Source organism: Acomys russatus, chromosome 16 (assembly GCF_903995435.1).
Source record: "Acomys russatus chromosome 16, mAcoRus1.1, whole genome shotgun sequence".
NCBI classification, from domain to species: Eukaryota; Metazoa; Chordata; class Mammalia; order Rodentia; family Muridae; genus Acomys; species Acomys russatus.
The window spans coordinates 12,044,760-12,065,277 of NC_067152.1; the positions used below are offsets into that span (position 1 = coordinate 12,044,760).

Here is a 20,518-nt window from a genome sequence, read left to right on the forward strand (position 1 = left end):
AGGGAGATGGCTCAGCTTCACAAGCCTGATAACCTGAGTCTGGATCACCAGAATACACATAAAAACACACACACTCACAAGCATCAATAATCCCAGTGCAGCCCTAGAGGAAGATGGGAGGAATGGACAAGAGACTTGCTAGAAGCTCCCAGGTCAGCTAGCCTGGCATGTGTGACAATGAACATTAAGACGGGTATTGTCTCAAGTGAGGTTTAAGGCAAGGGCCAATATCTGGAACATGAGACCTTGCCTCAAAACAAAACCAAACCGCCAAGCCCTCAGTAAGTGCTTTATATGTTTATAAAGTAACAGCCTGTTCTCTGACCTGTTTCCATTATATGGAGTATGACTATTATTATCCTTCTGTTCTTCAAGGCTTTTGATTGAGCTACAAGCCCCACGCCATGGCATCTGCTATCGTTGCCTTTAGTGGTGAGCTTTTCTCTACTCATAAACTTTGTTTTGATGGTGAAAACATTCTGGAAATGTCTATTACTGATGGTTGAGCAAAGTAAGTATACTTAATATTACTGAATTATATGCATTTTTGGAAATAAGTTATTTTATGTTCACTAGTGTTCTGCCTACATGTATATCTGTGCAAGGGTGCTAGAAGCCTCAGAACTGGAGCTACAGACAGGTGTGAGCTGATATGTGGTACTGGGAATTGATCCTGGGTCCTCAGGAAGAGCAGTCAGTGCTCTTAACTGCTGAGCCATCTCTCCAGCCCTATATACATTTTAAAAAATCATTTTATATCTATGAGTGTGTTGCTTGTGTGTATGTCTATGTACCACGTGTATGCCTGTTGCTCTTGAAGGCCAGAAAAAGGTGCTGAATCACCTAAAATAGAGTAATAGATGGTTGCCGGCTGATGTATAGGTGCCAGGAATTGTATCGGAATCCCCTGAGCCACCTCTCCAGCCTCCAAATTACACACCCATCCCCCCCAATTACGCATTTTAAAATCATTTAAGTGGCAGTTTTTATGGTATATATGCTTTAATAGGGTTTTGCTTGTTTGTTTGGCTGGTTTTTAGTTTGTTTTTTGGGTTTGTTTGTTTCCAAGACAAGGTCGCTCTGTGCAGCCTTGACTGTCCTGGACTTGCTTTGTAGACCAGGCTGGCCTCGAACTCAGTGATCCACCTGCCTCTGCCTCCTGAGTGCTGGGATTAAAGGTGTGTGCCACTAACTTGTTTTAAAAAACGTTATCTCCTACCTGTAATCCAAGCACTCAAGTAGATGCAGGAGGATCAGAAGTTTAGCAAAGTCAAGGCCATTTTGGGTCATATGAGACAAGGAAGGAAGCGAGCAAGCAAGCAACCTGGTGTGTACACACACACACACACACACACACACACACACACACACACACAAATTTACCTTTTATCCAAAGCTCTCAAAACTTTAGCAAAAACTTCCAATTCACAGAATTCACTGCCCAGTTGACATAAGCGTCCTTGTTGGTAAAGCTGTAATAATAAAAAAGAAAAATTATTATTTCAAACTTCTAATTTAACTTTCTACTTTGTGATGAAAAAAAAAAAAAAAAAAACAACAATGCAACAGAGGAATCTATTTTTTTGTTTATTTATTATTTTCAGAAGCAGGGTTTCTCTGTCTTAGTACTCAGTCTAGGCCAAGCTGGCCTGAATTCAGAGATCTACCTACCGCCCAGCTCCATAAAAGTATAATGTGTGGTGGCACACACCTTGAATCCCAGCATTCAAGAGGCAGAGACAGGTAGATCTCTATGAGTTCAAGGCCAGCCTGGTCTACAAAGCAAGTCCAGGACAGCCAGTATTGCTATACAGAGAAACCCCATCTCAAAAAACAAAACACAAAACCAAACCAAACCCTGTAACACTAATTAGTACCACACATAAGAATTAGTTACAAGAAGGTCTAATAAAAAAATGAACTGGGGAGCCTGACATGCACAGCCTGGAAAAAGCAGGAACCTAGCAGCTGAGCCCAGGTGATGGTAGGCCACAGGTGGGGGGGTGGCAGTGGGGTCCAGGCATTAGCAGAGCTAGGTAGCAGAGGCAGGCATTAGTTGGGGGATATGGGTGGTGGCCTAGAAATCTTAAACATACTAGTTTCCTGTCACTCAGAGTGAGGCTGGCTGTAACAGTGGAAAATTGACCACAGTGGTATTCACCCTAGACCAAAAGCTAGAGTGCTCCTAAGAGGTGGCTCAGCTCAGACACCACAGTGAGTGACACGGGTCATTTGGAATAATGTACCAGGCACAGCTGGCAGGCATAAGGAAACTGGAATCTTTGAGACAAGAGGTTCAAGAACCAGAGGCTAATGATTATGTTTAAGCTTCACCACTGCCACAGTATGAAGCTATGGCAAGTTTTCTACTCCTCTAGGAAGAATGTAAGACCTCAGGGTAGCCAGTGACGTGTGGACTGCTCCACTCTGATTCCATCTGTTTTCTTGCTTGCCTTTCCAAGGAGGTCCAGTCCTTCTCTTACCATTCTCTCTAGACCTTCCCAGACTCTGCCTCCCTTTTTCCTCACATATTTTCTTTGGTGCTGGAACACTTGGCTGAGACAGCATACCTGGCGGCCCATCACTTCACCGAAGCTGAGCTGACCATCTCTATCATCTAGGTTAAGGTATACAAACCAGTTGTAGAGTTTGGCTACATCAATTCACCTACCAACCCTAGAATCTATTGGTGGGTGCCAACACTACTCTTTCCCTGTGGAGTCCAGTGTTTCCTGCATTTGTTTTTGATACTACTGCTCTCTAGAGCTCATCTTGGGGTCAGTGATTAAACACGGTGTATAGACATGTAGTCAGCAAGCAGAAAACTGGCTGGACAGTGACCACCCTCTACTTGTACAGCTCATCTTTCCTGCGGATGGGGGTAAACCAGCTTGTAGAGAGGATGGTACCAGAACACAAACCCAAAAATAAATCTGGAAGATGAACCCCAACTAGAGTTCAAATTCTCCCAAAAAGCTCATGCCTGCACAAAGGTATCCAAATCTCAAATGAAACCTAAAGCCACCTGGCTCTTCTGAAGCACACACTTGATTCAAGGCTCTCCTTACTAGAGGCCTGGGTCCACAGCTTCTCTGATTAACTGTAGTATCTTAGAATCCAGCTCCTTAGGAAATGCTTGCTCCTCTGACCTCTCTTCAACTTCAGTCCTGGTGACCTTACCATTCAACACTTCTGCAACGCAACTCTGTTTGTTTGATTTATTGGTTGGTTGGCTTTGCTGTATAGCTCTGGCTGTCCTAGAACTTGCTCTATAGATCAGGCTGGCCTCAAACTCCACCTGCCTCTGGCTCCCAAGTGCTAGGATTAAAGGCATGTGCCACCACCACCCAGCAACTCTTTTCCTTCCTGACTTGAGGTGTTGGGGCAATATGGACAGGGTAACACACAACATGACTGCTAGCCTCATTACCTCCTTTCAAAAACTCAAACCAGCCCAAACTGGCAGGTGCCTGGTGTCAAACCTACCCACATGTTTTCTCAGGACCCTGACTACCCTCCATATCCATCTAGGAGTACCATGCGGGGTTGGAAATGGATCAACAGTCCATCAAGCTTCTGCCCAGTAAGACCCCAAGAACAAACAAAGAACCAAAAATCCTTACCTCCAACTTGTAGGCCCTTCCTCACCAGCTTCAACTCTACAGTGGACCTCTTAAGGAATCTAACTAGATGTAGTGAGGGAAGAGGAGGGCAGGGGAACAGAAATGCAAGGACCATCTACTTACTCAGCTCCTCTCTTTCTCCAAGGCCTCCATATCCTACCGCAGCCCTAAAGCTCTTGTAAATAGATTTTTTTTTCTTAAAGAAAATATGTTTGCACTATCCAACCTGCCCCTTCATCAGGTGTATACCCTGTTCCTGGTCTGTTCTTCCAAGGCTTTCTCCCTTTCTTCCTACCCAAGAGGGCCCGGGAGTAGGCAGCATCCTGGTGTTTTAGTTTCAAAAGTAAGGTGTGGCTACATATAGATATGTTGGATATATTACTAACTTGAAAATAAAGGGGGAAAAAAAACCCAACCTGCCTGATTAAGAGGGGATTTTGGTAGCTGGGTGTGGTGGTGCACTCCCAGCATTTGGGAGACAGAGGCAGGCGGAATAGATGCGAGTTCAACGCCAGCCTGGTCTACAAAGAGAGTCCAGGACAGCCAAGGATACACAGAGAAACCCTGTTTCAAAGAAAGGAAAGAAAAGAAGGGATTTTGACTGTGTTGCTTTTTTGAGACAAGGTTTCATGTAGCCCAGGCTGGCCTTGAACTCAATGTGTAGCAACTTGTGATCCTCCAGCCTCTAATACTGTGGCTGGTATTCAGAGACCAGGATTACAAGTGTCCTCTATTATGGCCAGTTTAATGATCAAATTGGTTGGGTTTTTTTTTTTTTGTTTGTTTTTTTTTGTCTTTTGAAACCGGGTTTCTCTAAGCAGCACTGGCTGTCCTGGTCTCACTTTGCAGACCACGCTGGTCTTGAACTCAGAGATCCACTTGCTTCTGCCTCCTAAGTGCCTTCCTTAAGCCATGTGGTTCTGAACTGGCACGGCAGCTCCCAAAGTCAATTCAAAATTAATCACAATCCGAACTTATCAGCTTATGGACTGGAGAGATGGCTCAGTGATTAAGAGCAGTTGACTGCTCTTCCAAAGGTCCCAGGTTCAATTCCCAGCAACTACACGCAGCTCACAGCTGTCTATAACTATAAGATCTGACACCCATAGACATATATGCATGCAAAACACGAACCCACACTTTTAAAAAAAAGTAACAACTTAGTCTTAACATCAAATTAGCATACAAATCAATATAGTCTAATTTCTAACAAAAACATGGAAATTTCAGTAAAAAAGAAGCTGAGTGTAGTGTGTGGTGACATACACCTTGAACGTACTCTGGAGGCAGAGGCAGGTGAACCTCTGTGAGTTTGAGACCTGGTATATATAGAGTTCTAGGACAACCAGGGCTACATAGCAAGACCTTGTCTCACAGAGAGAAAACAAGCAAGGAAACAAACAAAAATCAAATCCAAAACTACTGTATAAGAAAAAAGATGAAAAGAAAAAAACAAAAAACAAAACAAAACAGAAATAATTAAGCAACTACATGTGCATGCACATACACGGAAATTTGTTTGTCCTGTTTATGCTTGGAATTCATTAAATAGTAAAATTAAACCAAAACAAAAAAATCTCAGAAATGAGAAGGATTTATTATCAAGGAAAAAACTACCATAATACACAGAAAGTTAGCTCCGCCCCCAAACTGGCAGTTATATCATATTATTTTTGTTTGAAGTCTGTGTCTAAATATATCCACAATATATATGCTACTTAAAAATTTGAGGGAAAAAATAAAACTGATATCTCCCTAGGCCCACCCAAGAAGGGGGTACTATTTCCTTCAAAGGTGTAGCTACTAAGGAGACTACAATCTAATGGAAGAAGTGGTTCAAAAGTAATGGAATAACTACAATGAGAGTGATTATAACTGCAATACATGTGTGTACATGAATCTGGCAATTAATTAATTAATTTAAAAGCTTTGCATATATGCAGTAAAGTGTCTATATTTAAAATCTCCACTTCCACCATCACCTTCTTTTATCTCCATTACTCTACGGTCTGGCAGAGCTGGTCTCTCCATTACCCTTCTTGTCATCCTTCAATCAGTTTTCTACACTCGTGATCCCTTAAAACAGCACATGGGGGAGGGGCACAATGAGTTAGAGACCAGTGAAAGCTACCTAGTAAGGCCCTGTCTTACCCACACCGATGATCCCAGCACCTGAGCAGGCAGAAGCAGGCTAAGTTCTGAGTTTCCAGACCAGCCTGGTCTAATATGTGCCCTGAGCTGGTCAAGCACTAATAAAGCAGATTTTTTTCAGATGCCCTCCAGGACGTTTGGACCACACTTTTTCAGTCCATCTGTCTTCTCCCATATGCCCAGTATGCAGTATTCTGCATAGCAATGTGGCCCCACTGGAGCCAAGGAGGAACAAATGGTAGCTAGAGCTTATCATTATTATTTTGTTATCTTGGCTGTCCTAGACTTGCTTTGTAGACCAGGCTGGCCTCGAACTCACAACAATCCACCTGCCTCTGCCTCCCAAGTGCTGGGATTAAAGGCATGCGCCACCAGGTCCGGCTTGAAAATCCCCAATTTTTATACATAGATATCTTGCCCTAATCACTCTATGAACACATTAATGAGAAAGATATAACAGTGAAGCTGGGAGAGGTGGCACAAGCCTATAATCCAAACACTCAGGCAGTCCAGGACAGCCAGGGATACCCATTCTGTCTCATTAACCCCCCCACACACAAAGTCTAACAGTAAATCTTATACACCTTTCACAGAAATTCTTAAATTTTTCCATGTATTTGGCTTTATTGTTTTAAAGTATTTTTAAATATCTATTTTATGTATGCTGGAGTACATACGTGTACAAACACACACACACACACACACACACACACACGCCCCTCATCCATACAGGAGCCCACAGAGGTCAGAAGAAGGAGTTCTATCTCCTGGAACTGTAGTTACAGGCAGTTCTGAGCCACCATGTAGATGCTGGGAACTGAAACCTGGTCCTCTGCAAGAGCAGTAAATTCTCTTAATGACTGAGCATCTCTCGAGCCCCCTTAAATTTTTTTTTAATTCTTTGAGAATGCACATTGCATGATGCAATATATTTTTTATTATATTCAATTCTGTCTCCTCCAATTCCTTCCAGATCCAGCTTCCTTCCCTATTAACACAACTCTCTGGCCTTTTTTTAAATGCAGTTCCGGCAGAGGCAGGAAGATCTCTGTGAGTTCGAGGCCAGCCTGGTCTACAAAGTGACTCCAGGACAGCCAAGGCTACACAGAGAAACCAAAAGAAAAGTGAACCGAGCCGGGCGTGGTGGCGCACGCCTTTAATCCCAGCACTCGGGAGGCAGAGGCAGGCGAATCGCTGTGAGTTCGAGGCCAGCCTGGTCTACAAAGTGAGTCCAGGATGGCCAAGGCTACACAGAGAGACCCTGTCTCGAAAAACCAAAAAAAAAAAACCAAAAAAAAAAAAAAAAAAAAAGAAAAGTGAACCACCAGGTAGGTTCTGGGAAGTAAATCCTGGTCTTCTGCAAGAACAAGTGTTTTTAACCACTGAGCCACCTCTCCAGCCTCAATACCTGAGATCTCTAATGCTTTTTGTTGGTGGTGGTGGTGGTGGTTTTTCGAGACAGGGTTTCTCTGGCTATCCTGGACTCGCTTTGTAGACCAGGCTGGGCTCGAACTCACAATCTGTCTTTGCCTCCCAAATGCTGAGATTAAAGGCATGGGCCGCCGCCGCCGCCGCCGCCACCACCACCACCACCAGGTTTAGGCCTATATTTTTAGGGAAAAGGTTTCTCTGTGTAGTTCTGACCAGCTTAGAACTCCTTACAGACCAGGCTGGCCTCAACTCACTGAGATTTGCCTTTAATCCCAGCACTTGGGAGACTGTGAGTTCGAGGCTTAACCTGGTCTACAAAGTCCAGGACAGCCAGCACTATACAAAGAAACCTTGTCTCAAAAAACCAAACCAAAACAAACAAAAAAAACCTAAACAACAAACAAACAAACAAACAAACAAAAGAAAGCAAGAGACATCCAGGGATGTAGAAGAATGTTTGCTAAACATGCCTAACATAAGCTAGATCCTCGGTTCAACTTCCAGAACCACCAGTGAATTAATAAGAAAAAGAAGGAAACAAGGGGGCTTCCAGAGGTCCTGAGTTCAGCTCACAGCCACCTATAAAGCAGTCTGATGCCCTCTTCTGGCCTGCAGGTAGAGTACTGTATGCATATTAATACATAAATCTTTTTAAAGTGGGCGTGGTGGCGCACGCCTTTAATCCCAGCATTTGGGAGGCAGAGGCAGGTGGATCTCTATGAGTTCAAGGCCAGCCTGCTCCACAAAGTGAATTCAGGGCAGCCAAGGCTAACACAGAGAAAGCCTGACCCCAAAAAAACAAAAACCAAACAAACAAATAAACAAAACACAGCTCCAAGCACAGCACCAAGGTTCACATCAAATATCTAAAAACAAAGTGTACCCCCCAAAAAACATGAAACAATATGAAAACTCTAAAATACATAAAGACAAGATATATATGATAAAAGCACTGTTCACAAGTCACTAGTAATAATCTACCAAGAACGCCAGATGGCACACCCCTTAATCCCAACACTCAGGAGGCAGAAGCAGGCAGATAAATTCGAGGCCAGCCTAGTCTACAAAGTGAGTCCAGGACAGCCAGGACTCTGCTACACAGAGAAACCCTCTCTCAAAACACACACACACAATTCAAATGGTAAAAGTATTTTTATGGTTAGATTCCCGATAATTTTCCCTAAAAGGTGTATATATCTGCATGTGTCTTATTAAAATTGGCAGAAACAGCATACACTGCAGCAGTTTTACAGGTTGAGATAAGCAAATTAATTTGTCCTTGGGGCCAAGGTAGCTTAAATGCATAAAATTAATGTTAGTTCCACACAAGTAATCAACGTATCATAACTATTTGGAATAGAGGGAGGTCTCCTTTTTTTTTGTTTTGTTTTGTTTTGTTTTGTTGTTTTCCAGACAAGGTTTCTCTGTTGAGCCTTGGCTATCCTGGACTCGCTGTGTAGACCAGGCTGGCCACCATGCTCGGCCCTGAGAGGTCTCCTTCTAAACCCCAAAGTTGTAATACACATTGTCAAAATGAATCCTCTCCAAATATTTAGGAGGAAAACTGTTTGAACTGTTAAGAGCTGGTGCAAAGCAGCATCATTTTATAGACTGCAGTATGTCAGTTGCTAATTCTGAAAAAATGTTCTCAAGCTGGAAACGGCAGACAATTTAACAAAGTAAACACACCCCAAACATATATAAGAAAATACACATCTGCTAAACATCAAATTACACTGTTGGAGGCAACTTACTAATCAAATAGCATTTAAGATCTAAAAATAAAATCAAACCTCTACTGGTCATATTTTGCAAAAGTGGCTACTAGCAACTGGAGTTCTTGCTGACTCAAAGCAAGGATCACTGAATAAATCCAGTGTTCAGACTCAAATGTGGGGGAGAGGAAAAGGGAGGCTCCAAGTCCATAAAGTTCTCCTCCCTCTCAGAACACTGCAAAAACTGTCCACGACTAAAGACGCTTACCCTTGAAACTCCTTGGAGAGCAACTTGGGACTTTCTGTTCAGATTTTTGAGGGGGTGCAATCTTAGAATGCTGCAAAAATTGCACTCTTCATATACATGGGCATAATTTAGATTTCTACTTCTTTCTTTCAGAGAATTTTTACCGCTTCCTTTCTAAAGAGCCAGTCAACACCCCTATTAGTAAAACTCCTAATTCAACACCCAAGTGTAAACCGAAAAAAAAAAACAAAAACAAAAACAAAATTCGAAACCAGACACACAAACTTTCAAGAATTTCCAAATGAAGCCCACAGACCATTTCCAATAATCTCCAACTATACCATTTCGTAATGAGCGGAGAAAGAAAAAAAAAGACGAAACTCGGACCAAAGGAGGGAGGGGGAAAAAGGAAGAAAGCAGTTACTCGGGTAAAGAGGGCCGACGAGATGACAAAGTAGGGAGGACTGGGGGAGGGGCAGAGAAATGGGTGGGGGGGGGGAGTCCAGCTGATGCTGACACTAGAGTGGACGGAGCGCAAAATACCCCAGCGACAGGAGGGACCGGCTGGGCCGGGCATTCCCCGCAGGCCTAGCCGGGGGCCGCGGAGGGGATGGTGGGGAGCACTCGTACAAGAACCCCCATTCCCCCCCGGGCAGCTCGGGAAGCGGACGCGGGGGAGACGGGTGGCGGGGTCAAAGAGGCGACCCTGCCTCGAGGGGCTGCGGGCCGGGCCGCGGACGTGGAAGGGGGTGCGGCCCGGTGGCGGTGGCGGGGGTCCGAGCGAGAAGGTCGGCCGTACCTTGTAGTAAACGTCGAATTGGATATTCTCCGGCAAGGAGCGGATGTCCCGGCGTGAGCGGATGTAGTTGTCCACGACAGCGGAGATGGCGGTGTTGTAGAGCGTCTCGGGGATCCACTCGAGCTCCAAGGCCGCCATCTTCCCTCGCTCCTCCTCCGCCTCCTCCCGCAGGCCCCCGCCTCCCTCCGTAGCGAACCCCCGTGCGGCTCCGGAGGCTTCCGAGGGGCGGCGACCACGCTGGCTCGCGGACCCGGCCGCCCGGCCTCCGCGTACGCGCGGGAGCTGAGGGAAGGAGGCAGGCAGGCAGGCGGCGACGACGGTGGCGGGGTCTCGGCAAGACCCGGGCGAACGCAGAGCGCGACCGAACAGAGAGCCTCACATCCCCGTCAGGAGACTAAACCCGGTTCCGTCCAGTCGCCCAGCTCTGCAGGGGCGGGGCTACGCGCGCGGCGTCATGACGTCAGCGCGCCCCGACGCGCCCGGGAAGGAATGCGGCAGGCGGAAAACTTGAGGCGAAAGAGCAGGGACCGCCTGAGGGCCGGCGGGTGGGGTTCCTGGATGATCCCGGCGCTGAGGTGGCTGGGCGGTAGTTGTGTTCTACCCAGCGTGCTCTCCGGGACAGCCTGGTTTCGATGAGTTTTTAGAGGTGAACTTTCAGGTTAAAATTTAGGATTGATTTTTTTTCCTTATAAAAAGTACACAGTAGAAGCCGGGCGTGGTGGTGCAACGCCTTTAATCCCAGCATTTGGGAGGCAGAGGCAGGCGGATCGCTGTGAGTTCGAGGCCAGCCTGGTCTACAAAGCGAGTCCGAGAGAGTCAAGGCTACACAGAGAAACCCTGTCTCAAAAAGAAAAAAGAAAAAGAAAGAAAAATGCACAATAGGTGCCGGGCGTAGTGACGCACGCCTTTAATCCCAGCACTCAGGGAGGCAGAGGCTGGAGGATCACTGTGAGTTCGAGGCCAGCCTGGTCTACAAAGCGAGTCCAGGACAGCCAAGGCTACACAGAGAAAACTGTCTTGAAAAGCCAATTTTTTTTTTTCATTAAAAAAGAAAAAAAGCCTGGCGTGGTGGCGCATGCCATTAATCCCAGCACTCGGGAGGCAGAGGCAGGCGGACCACTGTGAGTTCGAGGCCAGCCTGGCCTACAAAGCGAGTCTAGGTCAGCGAAGGCTACACAGAGAAACCCTATCTTGAGAAACCCTGACTCGAAAACCAAAAAAGAAAAGAAAAATAAAAACCGGGCGTGGTGGCGCACTCCTTTAATCCCAGCACTCAGGAGGCAGAGGCAAGTGAATCTCTGTGAGTTCGAGGCCAGCCTCATCTACAAAGCAAGTCCAGGACAGCCAAGGCTACACAGAGAAACCCTGTCTCGAAGAAACAAAAAGACAAAAGCAAAAAAAAAAAAAAAAAAAAAAAAAAAAGGAGGGGGAAAGATCTATATGTATCCCAGGTTTTCTCTGTGTGTAACCCTGGCTGGCCTGGAACTCACAGAAATCTGCCTGCCTCTGCCTCCCAAATGTTGGGATTAAAGGTGTGTACCACCACCATCAGGCTTAATAAATCATTTCTTAGCTAAATTAAGTGGTGACTGTGATAGGACTTGGCACTATTCTACTTTCTTGTCTTCTTTCTTTTTATATGTGTGTGTGTGTGTGTGTGTGTGTGTGTGTGTGTGTGTGTACAAATGAGTTCCATTGGGATTCACAGGAGGACTGATAAGTTACTTACAGGAGTATGTGCACCTGACCAGTGGCTGTACTACTGAAGAAAATATCTCTTTCTCCCCCCATTAAACATTAACTGCCAATAGATTCCCTAGGGAGGGGTGAAGTCAGCTGTTAACATCCTGTTATGGACCCAGTCTTGTGTGTTGTTGAATATTTATTAATTCTAGAGGGCTTTCCTAACCTGGCTTGTTCCCCAATAATTGAGACAGAGATCTGTTGATTTATTTAACACGCTTTAGCACAATAGCTGGCAGGCACAATTAAACTAATTTCCTTAGCTAGTCTGGCTCTCTCTCCACTGCATCCCCAGGTGACTTGCCAATTTCACCCTGTCAGGGCGCATCTGCTCCGTCGGGCCATGTCCTCTCCTGAGACCCCAAGCCAGGGAACCAAAGCTCCACCTAATTCTCTTCTGCCCAGCTACAGGCTGTCCAGCCTCTTATTTAACCAAGCAGAACATGTTGAGGAGCAAAGTTTACACAGCAAAGGGGTGTGTGTGTGTGTGTGTGTGTGTGTGTGTGTGTGTGTGTGTGTGTGTGTGTAAGCACTCCTCTGCACTACAACCAGATTTTGGGGCCCCGAATTTCACACCTGTATATGTAGCAGCAGACTGACCCCAACACCATGTAGGTAATTACATACAGTGCTTTGAGTTCAAAAGTGCAATGGCCATTTCATGCCTGGAAGACAAGCATCTGGTACTCCACCCACACTCTCACACTTACATTCTTTGCGCCCTCTCTTTTGTCATGTTCCCAACACCTTGGAGGAGGTGATATAGATCTCCCATTTATGACTGAGCATTCAACAACCACTTATTTTTAACACTGTGACCAGTTACCACTGAATACAACAAAAGAAACTTCTCGGCCAGGAATGGTGGCTCATGCCTTTAATCCCATGTGAGTCGAGGCCAGCCTGGTCCACAAAGCAAGACCAGGGCAGGGCGTGGTGGCGCACACCTTTAATCCTAGCACTCTAGAGACAAAGGCAGGCAGATCGCTGTGAGTTCAAGGCCAGCCTAGTCTACAAAGTTCAGGACAGCCAAGGCTACACAGAGAAACCCTGTCTCAAAAAAACAAAAAACAAAAGAAATGTCTCTGACCAAAGCTGACAGCACCATTAATCTGTGGGAATAATCACAATTATTTAGAAGGCAATTTGACAGACACATCCTGTACATTTAGCAAAACAACAGTAGTAACTAAGGCCTGTGGGTATCAGACGTGAATTCTCTCCTATGGTGTAAGCCTCAGTTCCAATCAGGAAGTAGTTCCTTCCAGGATACCCAAAGCTGTTCCTTTCTTTCTTTCATTTGTGTGGTTGGTTTGTTTTTCAAGTCAGGGTTTCTCTCCTGGAACTGCATCTATAGACCAGGCTAGCCTTGAACTCATATAGATCTGGGACTTCTGCCTTCCAAGTGCTGGGATCAAAGATTTTGGAGGGTGTTGTTTTTTGGTTTTTGGTTTTTTTAAATTAGGGTTTTTTTGTTTGTTTGTTTGTTTGCTTGATTTTTGCTTTTTCTTTGTTTGGTTTGGTTTTTCCAGACAGGGTTTCTCTGTGTAACAACCCTGACTGTCCTAGAGTCCTTTTGTTGACCAGGCTGGCCTTGAACTCACAGAGATCCTCCTGCCTCTGTCTCACAAGTGCCCCACCAAGCCTTTAATGCAAAACAAAACAAAACCCAAAACAGCCAGGCGGTGGTGGCGCACACCTTTAATCCCAGCACTTGGGAGGCAGAGGCAGGTGGATCACTGAGTTTGAGGCCAGCCTGGTCTACAAAAGCGAGTCCAGGAAAGCCAGGACTATTACACAGAGAAACCCTGTCTCGGAAAAACCTAAAAAAAAAAAAAAAAAAAAAAAAGAAACCTCTAACACACCTTTTGATTGATTGATTTTGAAGCAAAGTCTCACTTGTGGCCTGGCTGGTCTGGCACTACTATATAGACCATGTTGGCCTTGTACTTGAATTTGCAGTGTTTCTATCTCTCAAGGGGAGGAGGCGGTGTTTGGGGTGGGAGCAGGTGGATGACAATGAATTCAAGGTTGGTTTGTTTGGTTACTTGGTTTGTTGTTGGGTTTTATTTGTTTGGTTAGTTTTGGTTTTTTGGATACAGGGTTTCCCTGTGTATTTTTGGCTGGCCTGGAACTCGATTTGTAGACCAGGCCGGCCTCAAACTTTTTGTTGTTTCTTAGCAATAGAACTGGAGTTTTGCTTTGTAGTCCAGACTAGCCTGGAACCAGCAATCTTGTCTTAGCCTATAAGAGCTACGATTATAGTCCTGTGCAGCCATGCTCTGTTGGACATTTAAAAATTATAAATGTGAGCCATGATGCAGTTTTGCCACCGCCTGGCTTTTATCTATGTCTTTAGGATAGAACATAGTTTCTTGTTGGATGGTGGCACACGCCTTTGATCCCAGCACTTGGTGAGCCAGAGGATTGGATCCCTGTGAGTTTGAGGCCAGCCGGGTCTACAAAGTGAATCCAGGACAGCCAAGGCTACACAGAGAAACCCTGTCTCAGAAAAAAAAAAATCAAAAGATCAATCTGGGAGACCACTCCATGAAGAAGCATGGGCCTTTCTGCACAAGGTCTTAGGTTTGAACTCTACATATATGGAAGGGACCTCCTGATCCCTTTATTCCTTTGATACAAAAGTTATTAAAACATGTAAAATGCCCTTGGAAGCCTTGGTCATGAAGACACAGACTAAGCTGGGCACTGATGGTGTACCACCCTTAATCCCAGCACTTGGGAGGCAGAGGTGGGTAGATCTCTGTGAATTTGAGGCTAGCCTGGTCTACAGAGTGAGTTTCAGGACAACCAGAACGACACAGAGAAACTCTGTCTCAAAAAAACCAAACCAAACCAAAACAAACAACAACAAAAGACATAGACTTCTGAGAGGTGACTCAGTGGGTAAGAACACTGTTCTTCCAGAGGACCCCAGTTCAATTCCCAACACCCTGATGGCTCACAGAACGTCTATATAAAGGCAAAAGGACCAAAGGAAGCTATTAACTACATAACTAGAATTCATCTGCAGGCTTGAGTCCTCAAGAATTGGCCAAAGAGAGAATTCAGTGGTGCTGGGTGCTGCTGGAGAGGTCGAAGGCTGGCATATCAGGATTGCCAACTGAGCTTGGTCTCTTACAACTGATACCCTTTCTCAGCAGGTTTCTCTCTTCCCCTGATCTGGGGCCCCCAGATCCTTTAAGGGTCGTCACATATCCCTCAAAGAAGATTACAGGCCTGGCCCTTTTCTGATAAGAAACCTGTTGGGGGTGGAGAGAGGGCTCAGCAGTTAAAAGCACTTAACTGCTCTTCCAGAGGACCTGGGTTTAATTTCCAGCATGCATATGGCAGCTCACAACTGTCTGTAACTCCAAGATCTGACACCCTCACACGGACATACATGCCGTCAAAACACCAATGTGCGTAACAAAAATAAATAAATTATTATTTAAAAAAAAAAAAGAAAAAAGAAAAAGAAAGAAACTTGTTCAGCAAGCACGTGAGGACTCCTGGATGTACCCCACTCTATACTAAGGAGATCCTAACCATAAGCAAATGACCTTTAATAGCACCTGGATGTTTTCCCCCCCACCACCCATAGGATAATTAAGTACTGAGTTTTCCTTCTTGTGACAGGACCTGTGCTACTGATGTAAATGGAGTACTGTACCACTGCATGCAGATTAAGTACCCTGGCACCCCTAGCCCCAGCAAATCAGACACATTTACCCACAAACCCCTCCCCACTACCCAATGTTTGTAAATAAAGGTTGGCTAGCTAGCTCTCAAATGCTCACCATTCCTTCACCATGACCATCTGACACTCCACTTATTCTGAGTTTGGGGTGGAAGCTGAGAAAACTCACTTCAGACGGAGAAGCTTAAAATGAAAGCTTTATTTTCTGAGCTCAGGGAAGTGGCCAGTTTGGGATCTGAACTACATCCCTGAGGGGAGGCTGTACTGCATATTTAAAGATGAAAACCATAATTGGCTCATACAGAGGGGCGGATGGTAGAACAGAGTAGTCTGCTCTGACTCAAGTTGGTTTGCTAACAAGAAGTTCTAGCTAACCTTAAAAGTATGCCTGTCTTGAAAAACAACAGCAACAACAACAAAAATGTATGCCTGAGCCGGGCAGTGGTGGCGCACGCCTTTAATCCCAGCACTCGGGAGGCAGAGGCGGGCAGATTGCTGTGAGTTTGAGGCCAGCCTGGTCTACAAAATGAGTCCAGAATACTCAAGGCTACACGGAGAAACCTTGTCTCCAAAAACCAAAACCACAAAACAAACAAACAAAAAAGTGTGCCTGGCATTTGGGGGCAGCTGGCCCTATGATTGGGGAATGTCTGGCAACAACAAGGCCACAGAGTTTCTCATTGAACATTAACACGGTTTATGGTCAACCTGATCTTGTATAGAGATTCTTTTTATATCAGCAACAAGCTAAGATGGTGGAGCTGTTTTTATATGAGCCACGAGCTGAGCTAAGATGATGGGCCTGTTGGGCCTGAAATAAAAATATCTACAGTTATGTTACCCAAAGGAGCAGGGCTCAACAGCAGCCAGGGCAGCGGTGGCAGAGCTGCCTTGGCAGCTGAAGAACCCGATCCATCTCTGCTATCTTGGTGCTGGCCGCTGTTGAAGCTCGGATGGGCCTGTGTCTCAGAACCAAACCTGCACTCCTGCTGGTCTTGAACTTCTGCCCACTTTCTCTGCCATGCTTAGCACAGTGCAAAGGGCCGTAACACTTTGGTGTCATCTCGTGGGATTGTGACTGCCATCTCCACCGCCATCTGGTACCAGCGATCTCATTCTAAAAGAGCTAAGCTGTGGCACCTGGTGGAGAATCATTTCCACGTCCCCCAGTGAGACTGGGAGCTGGCCTAGCACACAGCTTCACCCTGAGTGCTCTAAGCAGCTCCTACGTGAGGAAAGGGACCTTGAGATCTTTGACCTCGAGGTCCATCTGTTTTCAACTGAAAGCAGGCAGCACCTGGACTAACTGCCGGAAGTGGAGGTTGAATGACAAGTGGAAATTAAGCAATTTTTAGAATGGACTGCTCTCCCTCCCTCTCCCTCTCCCTCCCTTTCCCCCTCCCCCTCCCTCCCTCCCTCCTTCCCTCCGTCCCTCCCCCCCTCCCTCCCTCCCTCCTTCCCTTCCTCTCTCTCTCTCTTTCTCTCTCTCTCTCTCCCCCTTTGGTTTTTTAAGACAGGGTTTCTCTGTGTAGCCTTTGTACACCAGGCTGGCCTCTAACTCACAGCCATGTGCCTGCCTCTGCCTCCCTGAGTGCTGGGATCAAAAGCATGCACCACTGCACCCAGCTTGAATAGACTGTTTTCAACCGAGGAAAAATTTTTGTTTCCCAGGAAATGTATAAGGCCCGTTAGAACAGAGGCCTTTGAATGCCATTCTAATACAATACCAATTTTGACATTTTGGGCTGTAGCCTAAAATCTGAACTGCCTGATGGTTGGGGCTAGACCATAAAGGGGCTTATATTTAATGACAACACCTTGGACTTTATCCTGAGATGGAAGGGAAGAAAAAGGATCAGATTTGTGTGTCAGAAAGACCACAACAATCTGACCAGAGGAGATAAGACAGAATTGTGTAATCTCAGCCCCAGCAGCACTGGGTCGAGAAGAGGCCTGCTAAGCTGTCTTTGTGGTCTAGTAGCCGTCTACGTTTGACAAAGCTTAATATTACAAATTTAAATATGTGACTCATCAAATTACCTTTAAGCCTCGACATCTGACAGCTTCATATTTGCAAGGAAATACCACACAGAGATATGGTACATAAGACCTCAATTTGGGCCGGGCATGGTGGCGCAAACCTTTAATCCCAGCACTTGGGAGGCAGAGGCAGATGGGTCACTGTGAGTTTGAGCCCAGCCTGGTCTACAAAGCTAGTCCAGGAAAGCAAAGGCTACATAGGGAAACCTTGTCTCAAAAAACCAAAAAAAAAAAAAAAAAAAAGAAAGAAAGAAAGAAAAGAAAAAAAAAAGAAAGAAAGAAAGGAAAGAAAAAAAAGTATACTTTAGCCGGGTGGTGGTGGCGCACATCTTTAATCCCAGCACTTGGGAGGCAGAGGCAGGTGGATCACTGTGAGTTCAAGGCCAGCCTGGTCTAGGATAGCCAGGGCTACACAGAGAAATCCTGTCTCAAAAAACTAAAAAATAAAAATACATAAATAAATAAATAAAAAGCCCTCAACTTGGCCCCAAAAGACTCCTGACATGAGGTTGGAGAATGGTTCAGTGGTTAAGAGCACTCACTGCTCTTGCAGGGAACTTGGGTCCAGTTCTCAGCATCCACAACGCAGCTCATGACCACCTATAGCTCCAGTTCTAGGGGCTCCAATGCCCTCCTCTGTGCGCCCCCCAGGCTCCTGCATGCACATGGTGTACATAAACTCGTGGAAGCAAACACACAGGCATAAAAGATAAACATAATTTTTAAAGCCCTAAAAAAGATTCCTGACATTCCTGAGAAGCTAGTCCAGTACATTATGACAGATGTGGCTTTCTTGGGTTTTTTGTTTGTTTGCTTGTTTTATTTCGCATTTCCAGACATTTGAGATAGGATCTCATTGTATAGACCAGGCTGGTCTAAAACTTTTTCAGCCTGCCTCTGCCTCCTGAATGCTGGGATTTAAAAAATGTGCACCTACTGACTTCTAAGTGTGCATGAAGTGTATCTGAGCAGATAGTTGAAATTAAAAAAAAAAAAAAGTGTGCACCACCACATTCGGCCTGTGAGTTTTTATTTTATTTTTTGCTAATCTATGTGAGATGCTGGGTGTAGTGGCACACGCCTTTAATCCCAGCACTTGGGAGGCAGAGGCAGGCAGATCTCTGTGAGTTCGAGGCCAGCCTGGTTTACAAAGAGTCTAGGACAGCCATGCCTACACAGAGAAACCCTGTCTTGAAAAACTGAGGAAAAAAAAAAAAAAAAGGGAGATAACTCCACAAATTACAAAGGAAAGTAAAGCATTTAAGGAAATCTCTTTTTTAAAAAAATAAATTTATTTAATGTCACCAAGAACAATAAGTGATAAGAGTGTACAACAGAACCACTTCTAAAATTTCCTTAGTAACATCAGTTACTAAACATCAGTTTTTAATTCTAATGGATACAGTTGGTATTTGTGATGTAACTCTGAACTGTACCAGAAATAAAATTAAACCATCATCTGAATGCAGATAGCCAGGATTTAGTTGTTTTTTTTTTTTTAATATTTTATGTATGTGGGAGTTCTGCCTGCATGTGTGGCTGTGTACAGTACCTGCAGAAGCCAGAAGAAGGTATCAGAAACCCTGGAACTGTAACTACAGTTGTAAGCAGTCAAGTGGGTGCTGAAAACTGGGGTCCTCTGGAAAAGCAGTCCTCTTCATACAGGCTCTGCACCTGCAGGATGCTCCACTCGTCTGAAGCAAGCGGTGTGGTGGGTGAGCACCCACACGTCCTACAGGGGCCTTGGAAACAACCTCCTCCTAGGAGGAGCGGTGGGCAGCTTGAGCAAGAAGTCGTCCAGTCTTAAGAGTCCCTCTTCTGGCATGGTTCCACGATTCTTAAGCAGCGGTCAGCAAACTCCACAAACAAGGGCTCCTGCATGCAGGCTCCCATCAGTTTTGCTTTGTTGTCACCCTGATCGAGGTTAACCATCAGCTGCCTCAGGTGTGCGTGGGGCAGTAAGCTTCTTAAAGTTGCAGATTCACCTAAATTCTTTTAAATTCTGCAGAGACACTGTGTCTTCTTCCTCATCACTGTTGAGGAAATCAGCTACAGAGGAGTCATCATCTTTGTTTTCCTCAGACCTTGTATTTACAGGGACCACTGTTCCTTTCTTCTTAACAGGACGGGTTTCAGGGTTGCACTCCTCTTTGTGCTTCTTGAAACAGATGACGGAACAGTAGGGCACGCGGCAAGTGGGGCAGCGGTATTTCGGCTTCTCCAAACAGATCACGCAGACTGCTGTTCTACTATTGAGGGACGCCATGATTTCCCAGAAGACCTGGAAATCTCTTTTTTAAAGATTTATTTATGGGGCTGGAGAGATGGCACAGCAGTTAAGAAAATGGCTGTTCTTCCAAAGGACCCAGGTTCAATCCTCAGGACCCACATGGCAGCTCACAACTGTCTATAGCTCCAATTCCAGGGGAATCTGGCACCTTCACAGACTTATTTAGTTTTTTATGTATACAGTATTCTGCCTGCGTGTGTGCCTGCATGCCAGAAGAAGGCACCAGAGCTCATTATAGTTGGCTGTGAGGCACACCGTGGTTGTTGGGAATTGAATTCAGGACCTTTGTGCTCTTAACCTCTGAGCCATCTCTCCAGCCCACCTGTGAGTTTTAAAATTATGTTTATTATGAACTCTCATCACAGAGAGAATATCTGAATACTTTGCCTTAAAACTGGGTGGGTTGTTGGGTGTGGTGGCGCACGCCTTTAGTCCCAGCACTCGGGAGGCAGAGGCAGGTGGAGCTTTGTGAGTTTGAGGCCAGCCTGGTCTATAAAGAGAGTCCAGGACAGCCAAGGCTCAATTACACTGGGAAACCTGTCTTGAGAAACCTAAAAAATAAGAAAGGAAGGAAGGGAGAAAGCAAGTAAGCAAATTGAGCAAACATCACAGTGATCAACAGCACTCATGTAGAAGCATAAGGCAAATAAATCCTTTCTCCAAACAGCAATAGTAACCCTAGCTAAACCACTGTGTCAAAAAAAAAAAAAAAAAATATATATATATATATATACATACACACACTTACACACATATATATTACAGAAGCGATAAACTGA

At 45.3% G+C, this 20,518-nt stretch overlaps 1 protein-coding gene and 1 pseudogene across 1 annotated transcript in view; both read right to left on the minus strand.

Moving 5' to 3' along the window:
• The window catches only part of Appbp2 (amyloid beta precursor protein binding protein 2), a 34,726-nt gene extending 24,519 nt beyond the window's left edge, over positions 1 to 10,207 (minus strand). Inside the window, exons 1-2 of the mRNA XM_051158188.1 lie at positions 9,967 to 10,207; positions 1,384 to 1,472 (exon numbers count right to left, since the gene is read on the minus strand). Coding sequence (XP_051014145.1) covers positions 1,384 to 1,472; positions 9,967 to 10,104 — 227 coding nt within the window. The 5' untranslated portion in view covers positions 10,105 to 10,207. The remainder of the gene's footprint in view (positions 1 to 1,383; positions 1,473 to 9,966) is intronic.
• Positions 10,208 to 19,138: 8,931 nt separating this feature from the next.
• LOC127199823 (zinc finger HIT domain-containing protein 3-like) lies at positions 19,139 to 19,725 on the minus strand (annotated as a pseudogene).
• Positions 19,726 to 20,518: the final 793 nt, after the last annotated feature.